Below are 13,365 nucleotides of genomic sequence, written 5' to 3'. Positions count from 1 at the left end.
CTGTTGTTTTACTGAACACGGACCTCAGAATGGGCTGGGAGCAGAAGGGGCTCTGGGATATTCCCCTGGGATGGGGAGGGGACAGAAATCCCTTCAGCACACAGGGATGAGCAGGGACACCTCGCTCAGAGGTGAGCAGGAGGGAATTTGCAGGGCAGAACATGAGGAGCTGGAAAGATGGCCAAAGAACGCTGCCTGGTATCTACTATCATTATTGTTATCATAGAATCATGGAATGGTTTGGGTTCAAAGGGACCCTAAAGCTTATCCAGTGCCACCCCTGCCATGGCAGGGACACCTCCCACTGTCCCAGGCTGCTCACAGCCCTGTCCAGCCTGGCCTTGGACAATCCCAGGGATCCAGGGACAGCCCCATCTGCCCTGGGCACCCTGTGCCAGCCCTGCCCACACTCACAGGGACAACCCCTCCCTAAGATCCATATATTACTATTATTATCCACCCTTTGGGAAAGCAGTATTTACTACTGCACGTTTTCAGTCTTTACTCCCAGTCCCTCCTAAAAATCCCCATTTTTCCTCTGCTTTCTACCAGTCTCTCTAGGAAGGAGGTTTTTTGAGGGACTGACTCTGGCAGAAGCCATTGGGGAGTCCCGGCCGCATGAGGAGCAGGGGATGAGCGATTGTTCCTGCCGAGGCTCGGAGCCTTGACTTTCATCCCTGAGGCTGCGGGGAGAGGCCGCCGCTAAATTGATGGCAACAGAAAAAAGCTGGAGGTACAAATGGCTTGAGAAAAGGCGTGATGAGATGTGACTGCTCTGGGTGCTGGGACCGGAGAGAGCAAAATGGGAAAAGACCACCTGGACGAAGAGAAAATGCTTCTGATTGCTCGGGGAGAGAAAAAAAAAAAACCCAAACGGGAGTTAAAGATCATTGGAAGGGACAAGGCAATCTGGCGGCGGCGGGATTGATTCCAGGGCGAGCCCGGGCGGGGGCTGCAGCATCCTCAGCCGGGGGACCGGGGACACAAGGTCCTCCTGCCCTCCACAGAGCGCAGAGCCCAGCCCAGGGGACAGGGACCTCGGGACAGGGACCTCGGGACAGGGACCTCCCTGCCCAGCGCCAGCGAACCGGGGCAATTCGGGGAAGCGCAATTCAGGGGGTGACACGAGTTTTGGGGTGGGACCTGCCCCCGGGGGATGCTCTGTGCGCCCCGAAATGTGGAGTCACACGGCCCAAGGTTTCTCTAAAGGTTGTGCGAAGGTTCCCACCCCGATTAACAGAGCGGCAGCGGCTCTGATTCTCATTTCCATGTCTCATTGCCAAACCTGGAGGCCACCGGGCAGCTCCCCCCGCACATCTGGCCCCTCAATCCTGGAGCACATCTGTACTGATGGTCCCTCACTCCCGGAGCACATTCCAGCGCTGGGGTGACGGCACAGATGAAGATAACAATAATGATGGATCCGTTCCCTCTACCTTGGGCGTTTTTAAGCCATCTCATCTCAGAAATGAGCCAATTCCAGCGGTTTTTTGGCATGATAACCTGTTGGGCGCTCCCAGGCACAGGCAGATGGTGGGGTTGTGTTCACACATCACCAGGCAGGGCTGGGACCCCACACCGCTCTGTTTCAAGGGCACAGAATCACTGACCGGTTTGGGTCGAAAGGGACATTAAAGAGCATCGAGTTCCCACCCTCTGGAACTCCCTGGATTCGAGGAATGAAGGTCACAGCCTGACCCAGCTTCCTCTCACTGATCTGCCCCACACCCCTGTGACCCCAGAGGGGAGGCAGAGCCCCAGGGAGATGATTTTATTTGCTCTGGGTGCTGAGCAAACCTGCAGCAGGTTCTGGAGCCCAGCCTCCAGCCGCAGGGTGACACTGAGCACAGGCAGAGCCGGACCCTCACAAAACAGGCACAAGACACATTTCCTCCAAAGCCCCTTCTCATGTCACTAATTATGTCTCGGGCTACTAACCACAAGCAAATTAGGATTATTTCCTTCCCAGCATCAGCAGCCTGAGGTTTGCTATTCCCTTTCTCTCAGGTCTTCCATTAGCCTTTATAGATGATTTCCCTGTCAGGCTCCCTCCCAGCTCCCGGCATTCCAACCACCCTCACCGCAACTCCAAGTGCTCCGCTAATTCCTCTCCTCGTGTTGCAATTTCACGTTCCCAAATATTGGGTGGAATGGCAGCAGCTCTCCTGCCGCTGCCTCCAAATTAAATGAGCCAGGAGGAAAAAACATTCCGAGACGTTTGCAGCCGAGCCTTCGTGGTTTGAAGGACGTTTTAAAGACAGGGAACAAAACCTGGCTCCTGAGGATGCTCACCAGGATTTAATCACCAGATATTGCAAACGGGGGTTGGAGCAGAGCAAAGAAAGGGGTTAGGAAGACGGGATTTACTTTTCCAACCCTCCCAGTGTCCCACAGAGCAGGGCTGGGCATCTCGGCTGTATTTTTGGGGTCTGGAGAAGATAAAGAGCCAAGCAGCAGCAAAAGATGAGGCTCAAGCGACCTTTTTAACCCAAGGAATTGTAAAATCAAGCGTATTTTTATAAAAGCTGCTGTTTTGGGGAGCCCCTCGATAAAGGCACAAGGGAAGCACCCGGAGAAGAGGCTGTGGCACTACAGAAATTCCCCCCGGGGTCCCCCAGTGCCCACAGCGCCAGGGAGGAAAACAAACAGCAGCAGAAAGCAGAAAACTTCGTGTCTCTCCGCTGTTAATTATGATCTTACTTTGCACAGAGAAGCTGTCATTCAGGCGCCGGTAATGGATAGTTTCTATTTCAATTCTCCCTCCACCCTATTATCTTTTATAAAACTCAGCCAGGCCGGTGATGGATTGATAAGGGCCGGTCCCGGCGGGAGCTCGGAATGGCTCTCACACACACACCCAGCCCCTGTATCTTTTTAAATATTTCAGTTGTTTGAGATCTTTATTTCACATTTCGATTTCCTGTAGTACAGTAAATTTATCTTAGTCACCCCAGTCAAGTTCTCTCCGAGTCCCTTATCTTCTCCTCCCTGTACAGCCGAGGGCCCCTACACTATCAGCGCTGCTGATAAAACCCTGCCGAGCCCCAGACCCGCCGAGCCCGGCCCAGAGGAGACCTTGGAGGGCCCACGGTGGCCACCAGCTGGAAATTCAGTGTTCACATCCCACTGAAGCATCTCCAGGGCGGCTGGAAAGAAAAGCTCCCTGCAGACCCAAGGGACAGTGGGGCCAAGGGCAGCTGCTCCCCGAGGAGAAGCAGCGGGGACCACCCGGGATGTCCCCGGTGCAGGGACTGTCCCAGCCCGGCAGGCAGAGGTCACCAGCACAGGGATGTGTTTTCCCCCCGCCTAAAGCACAGATTTTTAAACCTCTCCGCAGCGGGGAGCAGAGAGAGCATTGCACGGGAAACGCGCCCCACCAGGAGATGGGAGCCACCGAACGGAAATAATAATGAATAAAAACAACAGCAAACAGGTAAAAACCCGAGTCACCTTCTCGCTGCTCGGCCGCCGGCAGCGCTGAGCGCGATCAGGCAGCACCACCTGGTGCCACGGCACCGGGAGCGGCACCGGAGACCGGGACTCTGCCCGGGAGAACCACAGAACCGGGACATCTCTGCCAGGGAGAACCACAGAACCGGGACACTTCTGCCAGGGAGAACCAGAGAACAGGGACACCTCTGCCCGGGAGAACCACAGAACCGGGACACCTCTGCCAGGGAGCGGCACCGGAGACCGGGACACTGCCCGGGAGAACCACAGAACCGGGACATCTCTGCCAGGGAGAACCACAGAACCGGGGACCGGGACACTGCCCGGGAGAACCACAGAACCGGGACACTTCTGCCAGGGAGAACCAGAGAACAGGGACACTCTGCCCGGGAGAGGTGGGATTCGATCCCCAGACAATGATTTTTTCACACTCCCGGGTGGATGCTCCGGAGAGGCACAGAGGGGTGGCGGGGAGAGCAGAGCTCCGCTGCCTCACTCCGAGCACAAACGCTGCTTTGGAGCCTCCCCGTGCCTCCTGCCAGCATCCAAGATCAAGGGAATCCAGGGGATTCCACAAGTGGGTGTCACGGCAAGACACGGAGCTGGGGTCCACTCCTCTCCCCAGCTCTTGGGGTGATTCCATCCCCCAGGATCCAACGCAGCAGCAGGGCACCCAATGAATACATCTGCAGGAAGGTGATTTATCTGTAGGGGAAAGCCATGGAAATTCCCAAACCCTCTTAAAATATCCGTTTCCTGGCTCTAAACCATCAGTAAGTTGCCAGCTGGGGAATGCATTTGTCTGCTCCCCTCTGTGTATTTTCTGCTTTTCATTATAATTTGCTAAATAATAGATTACAGTGAGTTATTTATCACGCTCAGCCGTCTCACAAAGCCTCCTCCATGCCGGGGAATTTCAGCCATAAATCAGACACACAACTATCTGCTGGCACGGCTGCAGGTTTAACCTTGCACCCAGCACCCTTCACCTGCCCCAGCAGCTCCTGGGCTCTGCTGAGAGGTGGGATAAGGGACAGGAGCCCCGGGGAGTGAGCAGAGGCACAGCAGGGACACCTGCAGGCCTTCTCCTGGTGTCTGTGAGCAAGGAGCTTGGCCAGCTCCGGGCTGTCACTGCTGGGAAACGAGACAGGGACAGTGCTCATCTCCAGCCCCAGCAGGAACAACAAGAGGGAGGGTTTATGATTCTTCCTTTCCAAGTCGCTGTACCCCTCCCCTTTGAAAGAAACTGGTTTGCAAATATGGATCAACTTAACTTTACACCATCCATCCTACATCAACAGTATCTGGGCCCACAGGTTGGGAAATCAAGGCGTGGAAGGGAAAAATTAAAAAAAAAAAAAAAAAAAAAAAAAAAAAAAAAAAAAAAAGGCAGAACTAGGAACAAAACCCTCTCTATGTGCTTTAACTACAAAATCATCTTTCCTCATTAGCAGCTAATCAGAACTACCAGAGGGGAAGAGATTACAGACAGGGCGGAGAGAGGAGTAACTCACAGAAATACAGACATCAGAACAGATTTTCATTTATTTACTCATTCATCACAGTGAGTCACAAGCTTCGAGTTCATGAGTCTGCATTAGCCTCGCAGGATTTTGGGATGCAATCTCCAAAATCTCCCAAGTGAACGGGTCACAGGCACGTGCCATCTCGGGAAGGAGAAATCAGCAGTTTGGGGTTGGGCTGATATTGCTTTGCCTGGTGGATTATAAGAAACCACTAATCTTCCCTCGCCAGCCTCCTAATCTCCCCGGGAGCCCAGATGCCTTATCTGGAAGGGGCTGCCTGGCTCTGGGATGGATTCCAGGGCTCTGGGAGCCAGGGAAGGGCAGCCAGGGGCGCCCTGTCTGTCCCAGGAGCAGGGTGGGCAAGGGCAGCACCAATGCCAAACTTTGGGTCTTTGTTCTTCAACTGAGCAGCTCCAGAAGAAGCCAGGTTCTGTCAGGGCTGAGCCCCTGCAGCCCTTCTGCTCCTCCAAACACCTCTGGGCACACTCAACCCACCTCTGTGGGTTTAAACACCAGAATTAACCCCCAGCACTTCAGGGGATTTTCTTCCCCTCCCTGGTTTTCCTCAAAATCATTTGCAAGAAGCCAAGAGTTTTATTTACTCCAGGCAGGGAAATGTCTTATTTCAAGCTTTCCTTTCTCTCCTTAGTTCATCCCAGCTCTCCAGAAGTGAGGAGAGAGTCCCACACCTGACCACCACGCCCAGACACTGCCCCGGGCTGTCCCCAGTGTCCCCAGAGGGGACACAGGTCACAGCAGCCCCGGGATGTCCCAGCAGGGCTCTACCTGCACAGAGCATTCCCTCCAGCATTCCCGGCCCTGCTCACAAGCCCACGCTGGGAAACCAGGAACATATTTTTAAATAAGAGGAGGAAATGGTGTCTTTGTGTCAGGCAAGTGGAAGAAATCCAGGACCAAGAGACGCAGAGCCTTTCCACTTCAGACAGCAGGTGCTCTCCAAGATGTGGTTATGGCAACAAAATAAATGATGGATAATTGCTTTTGTGACAACTTGCCAATTAAATTAGACTCAGCAGAATAACATAATGACAATTTGTTATGCTCTGGTGGGCACTAACACACCAATCATAATTAAATGCTATGACTGAAATAGAATGCTGCTGTACACAGGAATATATAACCCCAATTCCCTCCCAGTGAAACATTATAGGTTCAGACTTGATTTCAATTTCTGGAGGATAATAGCATTAGTGCACATCAGAATGAGCTTGCAATATGCAGAGAGGCAGCAGCAGCACAGGGACAGACAGAGCCAAGGGCAGCTGAGGCACCGGGCTCCTGCAGGGACCCCCCCAAAGCAGCGCTGATGCTCCAAGCAGTGGGGGACATCCCAAACCCCCAAAGGTGTCACATTCCTGCCTCGGGGCAGCAGCTGTGGGAGCGCCCCTGGCCCAGGGGAGCCAGAGCTCAGCGGGATGGGGCCACAGGAGCTCCTTGGTGAGGCACATCCCTTCCTGCCAGCAAAGCCCTCCCAGCCAGGGTGAGCCGTGGGACAGCACACAGCCTGCCCTTCCCGGAATGGATGTCAAAATGTTCATTAAACACACTGTCGTGCCCAAGAGTGAGCTCAGCCCACAGCTGGGGTCCCTCAGGGACTCAGCCCCACTGGCTGACCCGGCCAAACTGGCCCTGGCTGCCATCCCTGGGTCAGAACTGACCAGTGAGGGGCTGCCAGGACTTCACATTTACTGGTAAAACAGCAGCAGCTTCTTCAGCCACTGCTGAGCTCAGCCTGCTGCTCTCACTGGTTTGCTCTGACCCTCCTGCTTGTCCTGTATCCTACACATCCCAGAACTCTCAGGCTGGGAATTACTGTGCCATGGACATTATGGTGCTGCAGAAGCAAAACACTGCAAAGAGCAGCAAACCCAACTGGATAAAAAGCCCCAGTTTAGGACCAGGCAGGAAGCAGAAGTGACACTGCCCAGGCTTTGCAAAGCAGGAGCCACTCAGTGCCATCCCCTCTCCAGTGTGCAAACAGCCCATCAGGGCCAGCACCCTGCTCTGAGTCCACATCCATCTTCCTAACAGCCACAGAGGTCTGGAATATTCCAAAGCTCAGAACAAGGCAGCCTTGGGCAGAGGCAAATCCCAGAGGATTCCACAGAGCGGTAATGCCAACAATTTTATATCTTATTTGGAGCCGTGCTCCTTAAACATTAAACCCTTTATTATCTGCCTCAGTGAAGCTTGGCATTGGCAAGGTCAGATCACCTGTTTTTCCAGCAAAGCTGCTGAATTATTTTGGCTGCTCTAGACATTAGACCTGATCCTATTAAATCCTTAGCTCCCCTGCCCTCAACACATACCACGGCTAATCCACGGCCCAGGAACACGTGAAGGGGCTGAGCAGGGCTCTGGGAGCAGCTGCCTGAGGGTTAAAGCAGCTCCCAAGCTCCGAGCCCGGCTCTGCAGCCCTGACCCTGGGACTGGAGGTGTTTGTCCCAGCAGGACACCTCCTGCACTGGCACTGCTTGGGAGAACAGCCAAGGGATGCTGCAGCATCCCCGGGAGATCCCTCCAGTCACCCAGGGCACCGGTGTGGGCAGGCAGCTCTGCACCCCGAAACTTTCTGGTGAAAGTCTCACATTTTTAGGAATTGTCCTTGGAAAACCTTCAGCCTCCTGGCAGAGCTGTGGGAGGTGTCACTGCCCGTGCTCGTCTCCTCTTTGATAGCTCAGGAAGGAAGGTTCTGTGTAAGGGCTCCTGGGCCATTTACTGTCCCCTAAAACACTCCGGCAAACGGCGACAGCAGCCGCCACAGCAGCACCAGGAAGGTCGGGAATTCAGCCCCGGGAGCATCCCTCGCCTTCCCCGGGGCAGGAATCCCGGCAGCCGGGGCTCCCACCGCCGGGACTGCCCCGGTTCCCTCCCAGGAGAAGCCACGACGCTTTTTAAAATATTTTCCTGGCGCAAGCTCGGCCCGGGGCTCGGGAGGAGCCGCCGCTCGGCGCCGGGAGAGCGGAGCGCGGCTCCCACCTAGCGGGGAGCGCCGGGGCTGGGACCGGCCCCGCTCACACCGCCCCCGGCTCCCCCATCGCTGCCGAACCTGTCCTCAACCCAATCCCCCCGTTACAGCCCCGTCCGCACCGCCAGCGCCGCCCGCCCGGCGCGGCTCACACTCGCTGGTTTAACCGGTTTGACGTGAATCGCAGCGAATGCTCCGAGCTCAGCCCCGTGGGCTCCCCGTCACCCGGCACACCCCGAACCCACGGCACAGTGTCCCGAGCGCTGCTCCATCAGCCACAGCCCGGCCCGGCCCAGAATTCCCACATGGGCAGGGCTCCTGCTCTCCCTCCCCTCCATCGGAACGCGTTCCCGGGGTATCCCGCACACGGTCCCCGGGGGTGGCCCGCACACGGTCCCCGGGGGTGGCCCGCACACGGTCCCCGGGGGTGGCCCGCACACGGTCCCCGGGGGTGGCCCGCACACGGTCCCCGGGGGTGGCCCGCACACGGTCCCCGGGGGTGGCCCGCACACGGTCCCCGGGGGTGGCCCGCACACGGTCCCCGGGGGTGGCCCGCACACGGTCCCCGGGGGTGGCCCGCACACGGTCCCCGGGGGTGGCCCGCACACGGTCCCCGGGGTATCCCGCACACGGTCCCCGGGGATATCCCGCACACGGTCCCCGGGGGTATCCCGCACACGGTCCCCGGGGGTATCCCGCACACGGTCCCCGGGGGTATCCCGCACACGGTCCCCGGGGTATCCCGCACACGGTCCCCGGGGGTATCCCGCACACGGTTCCCCGGGGGTATCCCGCACACGGTCCCGGGGGTATCCCGCACACGGTCCCCGGGGTATCCCGCACACGGTCCCCGGGGTGTCCCGCACACGGTTCCCCGGGGTGTCCCGCACACGGTTCCCCGGGGTATCCCGCACACGGTTCCCCGGGGTATCCCGCACACGGTTCCCCGGGGGTATCCCGCACACGGTTCCCCGGGGGTATCCCGCACACGGTTCCCCGGGGGTATCCCGCACACGGTTCCCCGGGGGTATCCCGCACACGGTTCCCCGGGGGTATCCCGCACACGGTCCCGGGGGTATCCCGCACACGGTCCCCGGGGGTATCCCGCACACGGTCCCCGGGGGTGGCCCGCACACGGTCCCCGGCGCATCCCGCACACGGTCCCCGGGGTATCCCGCACGTTCGGCCACTTACCTGCCCGGTCACAAGGGGGGCACAGGGCCTGGAGCACAAACTGCTGGCACAGGGGTCAGGAGCACACACACACACACCCCGTCCCGGCGCCGTGCTGCTCCATAAATCCAAGGCTTTCTGCCCTCCCCGGCTCCCCGAGCACGAGGCCATCAGCCCGTAACCACCGACACCTGCGGCACGGGAATTAACCACCTGCAGCTGACCACCATCAGCTCCCCAGGTGTTGGAGGGCAGGAGAAGCCCCCGGGGTCACGGGTCCCCCCCCCGGGGTCACAGGTGCCCCCTCGGGGTCACAGGTGCCCCCAGGTGACAGCCGTGCCAAAGCCAAGGCTCCAGGTGACAGCACTTAGGGAAGTTGGCTCAGCTGGGAGGGATCTGCCCTCTGTGACCTCCTTCAACACGAAACAGAACCAATTCCAATTTCTGCTCACCTGCTCTGCACAGCAACCGGTGCAGGGCACACCCCAAGGCTCTGGGAGGGCTCTACATTCAGTATTTATGGCTGGATTAATGCTAAAACAGAGGGATTTTTGCTCTTTGTAACAAAACCCTGTGCTCCTCTGCAGCCACAAAAGCAGGACTGGAAATAAAGTTTGACCTTCCAAGGATAACAGTAATTCTGCTGTGATCACAGCACTGCCAGGAGGGAAGCAAGGCACAGAAACCAACCAGGGGCATTTTCACTGCCTCTGAGCTTCCTGCACCACACGCAGCAGCAGGAACACCAAACTGGGCAGGGAGGGAGAGATCAGACATCATTTACACCTGCTGGTGGCAGTCTGGTATTGAAAAGAACAACAAATCAAAGAAAAACGCACACCAAAAAAAACACAAATAAAAAGAAAAGAGACAAACCAAACTGTTTGTTTTTCACACAGCCCAAGCCAAAATGTTTAATGAATGATCAGCCAAGCCACTGGATTTGCAGCCACGGGAAGAACTCCCTCCTAATCCCAGGAAGATTGGTTGTTATTTTTTTTTTTCCATGCCAAATTTCCAGTGGCTGTTTCCCTAAGCAGCATCAGCAAAGAGCTGGAACATCCCACTTCCACACTTCAAAGGTGACCAATTCCATCAGGAATCACTAGAAAACTGCAAAGCTCCCAATTATCTGCTACTGCCACACCTCCCCCTGCCCTGAGTTTAGGCAAATATGGAATGGGAAGAGCACATTCTACCCCTTCTATAAATAGCACCTTTCCTCAATCAACTATAAAAAGATGACACTTCAAACAGCTGCTGGAATACATCAAACAGGATCTGCCATTCCCCCAGCAGGAAACATCTTCACTTCTGCAATCCAGACACCTGAACAGGCAGAACTTCCAGGGTTTAAACAAAATGTTTTAATTTTCCACTTCTACACTCAGCATTTTCCAACTGGATTTCAGAAAACAGTCGTGAACCCTAAAAAATAAGATTATCTGTGATTTTATCAGTGTGGAGCTGGACAGAGGGGAACATGTGTGACATGGAGAAGCCTGGAGGGCAGCAGGATCCTGTTCCCTCAGGGAAATGTCCCACAGGAGGGCTGGAGGCTGGCTCTGGCAGGTGACACAGCTCAGCAGGACTGTCAGGAGGGCCTGGGATTCTCCTGCTGTGTCCCTGGCTGCTCCTGCCTGTCCTTCCTCTTCTCCTGCAGCTCCTCCAGCACAGCGTGGAGCTGCAGCTGCAAGGCAGGATCCCTGGATCCAGCACCCTGCTGCTCCACCTGCAGGGAAAGGACAGAAAAAGTCACATGAAACAGGGTGGAAAAAGGGTGACAGAGGACACCCACAGCCCCCTGAGTGTCCAAGGAAAGTTCAGTTCATGCTGAGATTGTTGTGGAGGCACAACACGATGTCCCCAGGGCAGGACATTCCCTGAGAGGGTGCTGGCCTCCAGCTAAGAAATGGAAAACTTCAAGACACAACAACAAATATGCACAGTCCCAAATGCTTTAGACAGATACACCATGCATTTTTGGAATGATTATTCAATTTCATCAGCAGAAAAACACCTTTTCTGACCCATAAGCCCCTTAACCATGGCCGAGAGGAAAGGTTTCTCTGCACAGCAAAGACAATTTAGGAGCATCAGGTGTGTGACTGTCTTGCTGAGGATTTAGTTCAGATCAACTCAGCATTAAAGGCCTGGGAGTGGAGCTTTCTCAATTTCTCAATCCAAGTACCTCTGTGAATATTCAATACTCACTTTAACCACTCCTCTTCTCTGTAAAATGATCCCACTGGCTAAAAGGGCTTTTCCCGTTTCTTCAAACAATTTCTCCTCTTCGATTTTCCCTTCTTTCTCCAGTTCATTGTACTTCTCAACAAACCTGGGTTGCAAAGTTGCTCTTTTACACTCACAGTCTTCTGGTTCACAGAAGGAAGGGGAGAAAGGAGCAGTCTCAGGAACATTTCTGGTTTAATTATCACCTTACCTCTGGCAAGTAGATTTGAAGTTTAACTGTGTCAGGTTGAAAGGTCTGGGGCCATTGCCATAAACTTTGTAAAACCTCCTGCTCGTGAAAGGAAAGGGTTTAGATTTTGCAGCTAAATCAGGAGGAAACAGACAACAGCAGAGACAGTTAATTTAGGGTGCAATAAGAGCATTCACATAATTATTTCTCCTTTTCACATGAGTCTTTATGAACACTTGGAGTGTCCAAGGCCAGGCTGGACAGGGCTTGGAGCAGCCTGGGACAGTGGAAGGTGTCCCTGCCGTGGCAGGGGTGACACTGGATGGGCTTTAGGGTCCCTTCCAACTCAAACCAGCTCGGGATTCTAGAGATTCGTTCCAGCTTTTTTAATTGTATTGATAAATTCCGGTTAATCACCACCAGCCACGGGGCCGAGCAGGTCGGGAGCTCCTTCCCGGGGGTTTCAGCCCAGCCTGGAGCTGTGCGCTGGGCAGGGATCTGCCCTTACAAACATGTCATAAACACGGGGAAGAGCACAAACCCCACCCCATTTATTCCAAAAAACCACAAGAGCTAAAAGCTGGCGGCTGCTTTAGGAGCAGCCCGGGAGGGGTAACAATGGCGTTAAGGAACACCGAAGGTGCCCTGTGGGTGCCCGCGGGGCCGGGCCGGACTCACGCTCGCACGGTGTCCTCCCGGTAGAAGATGGGGGCGATGGGGTCCCGGGCGCTGCCGTGGCGCGGCCGCGGCACGCGGTACACGGGCTCCCGCAGCGGCGGGAAGGCGGCGTACACGTCCAGCCACACCGGCTTCTCCAGCAGCCCGATGCGCACCAGGTTCCGCGCCCTGCGGGCGACAAGCGGCGGCGGGGGGAGGCTCAGAGGGCCGCGGGAGAACCGGGAACCCCGGCTGAACCCCGGCCCGGCTGAACCCCCGCCCCGCCGCACCGGTTGAACACGCTCCCGGTCTTGTGCGTGCGGCTCCCGGCCACCGCGGCCATGGCGGCCCCGCAGGACGAGCCCCAGACCCGGCCCGGTGCTGCCCACACCCGGAACCGGAACCGGAAATGGAACCGGAGCGGAACAGGAACCGGAGCGGCCGCCAGGGCACGCAGCCGAGTGCCGAGCGGCGGCGGGAGAAGGTGCCCAGGCAGCGCCAGCCGATGGCCGAGCGCCGGCGCAGCCGGATCGCCCCCATCAGTACCGCGGTCGCCCCCGGCGCTGTCGCGACAGACGGGACCCGGCCCGGGTGTGTCCCGGCACCCGCAGCCCAGCCCGGGCAGCACCACAACTCCCGGGGCTCGTGGGAGCCCCGTCTCCTCTTGGCCGCGTCACGGAATCGCGGGATCGTGGGATATCCCGGGCTGGAGCCGCAGCGACGACGGAGTCCCTGTGTCCCTGCACAGACTCCAGGGGGCAGTGGGAGCAGCTCCAGGGGGATCAGCTCCAGTGGGATCAGCTCCAGTGGGATCAGCACAGATGGACAGTGGGATCAGCTCCAGTGGGATCAGCACCAGTGGGATCAGCTCCAGTGGGATCAGCACCAGTGGGATCAGCACAGATGGACAGTGGGATCAGCACAGATGGGCAGTGGGATCAGCTCCAGTGGGATCAGCTCCAGTGGGATCAGCACAGATGGACAGTGGGATCAGCACAGATGGACAGTGGGATCAGCCCCACTGGGATCAGCCCCACTGGGATCAGCCCCACTGGGATCAGCTCCAGCCGTGCCCGGGGCTGCCCCCCTGACCCCGCCCTGGGTCCCAGCAGACAGAGGCCGCTGTGTGTGTTTCAGCTCGGTGTATA

At 56.8% G+C, this 13,365-nt stretch overlaps 1 protein-coding gene across 1 annotated transcript; it reads right to left on the bottom strand.

Annotated features, from left to right (window-relative positions):
- Positions 1-10,021: 10,021 nt before the first annotated feature.
- Positions 10,022-12,638, bottom strand: MRPS23 (mitochondrial ribosomal protein S23). Its single transcript, XM_066333570.1, has 5 exons — positions 12,508-12,638; positions 12,239-12,406; positions 11,582-11,659; positions 11,353-11,476; positions 10,022-10,870 (listed from the first exon to the last, which is right to left on the bottom strand). The coding sequence occupies exons 1-5, from the start codon at positions 12,558-12,560 to the stop codon at positions 10,733-10,735; spliced, it is 561 nt and encodes a 186-aa protein (XP_066189667.1). The 5' UTR covers positions 12,561-12,638; the 3' UTR covers positions 10,022-10,732.
- Between the last annotated feature and the right edge of the window lie 727 nt (positions 12,639-13,365).

The sequence above is a fragment of the Sylvia atricapilla genome, chromosome 20, assembly GCF_009819655.1.
Source record: "Sylvia atricapilla isolate bSylAtr1 chromosome 20, bSylAtr1.pri, whole genome shotgun sequence".
Lineage (NCBI taxonomy): Eukaryota > Metazoa > Chordata > Aves > Passeriformes > Sylviidae > Sylvia > Sylvia atricapilla.
This window is presented reverse-complemented; position numbering and strand designations above follow the sequence as displayed.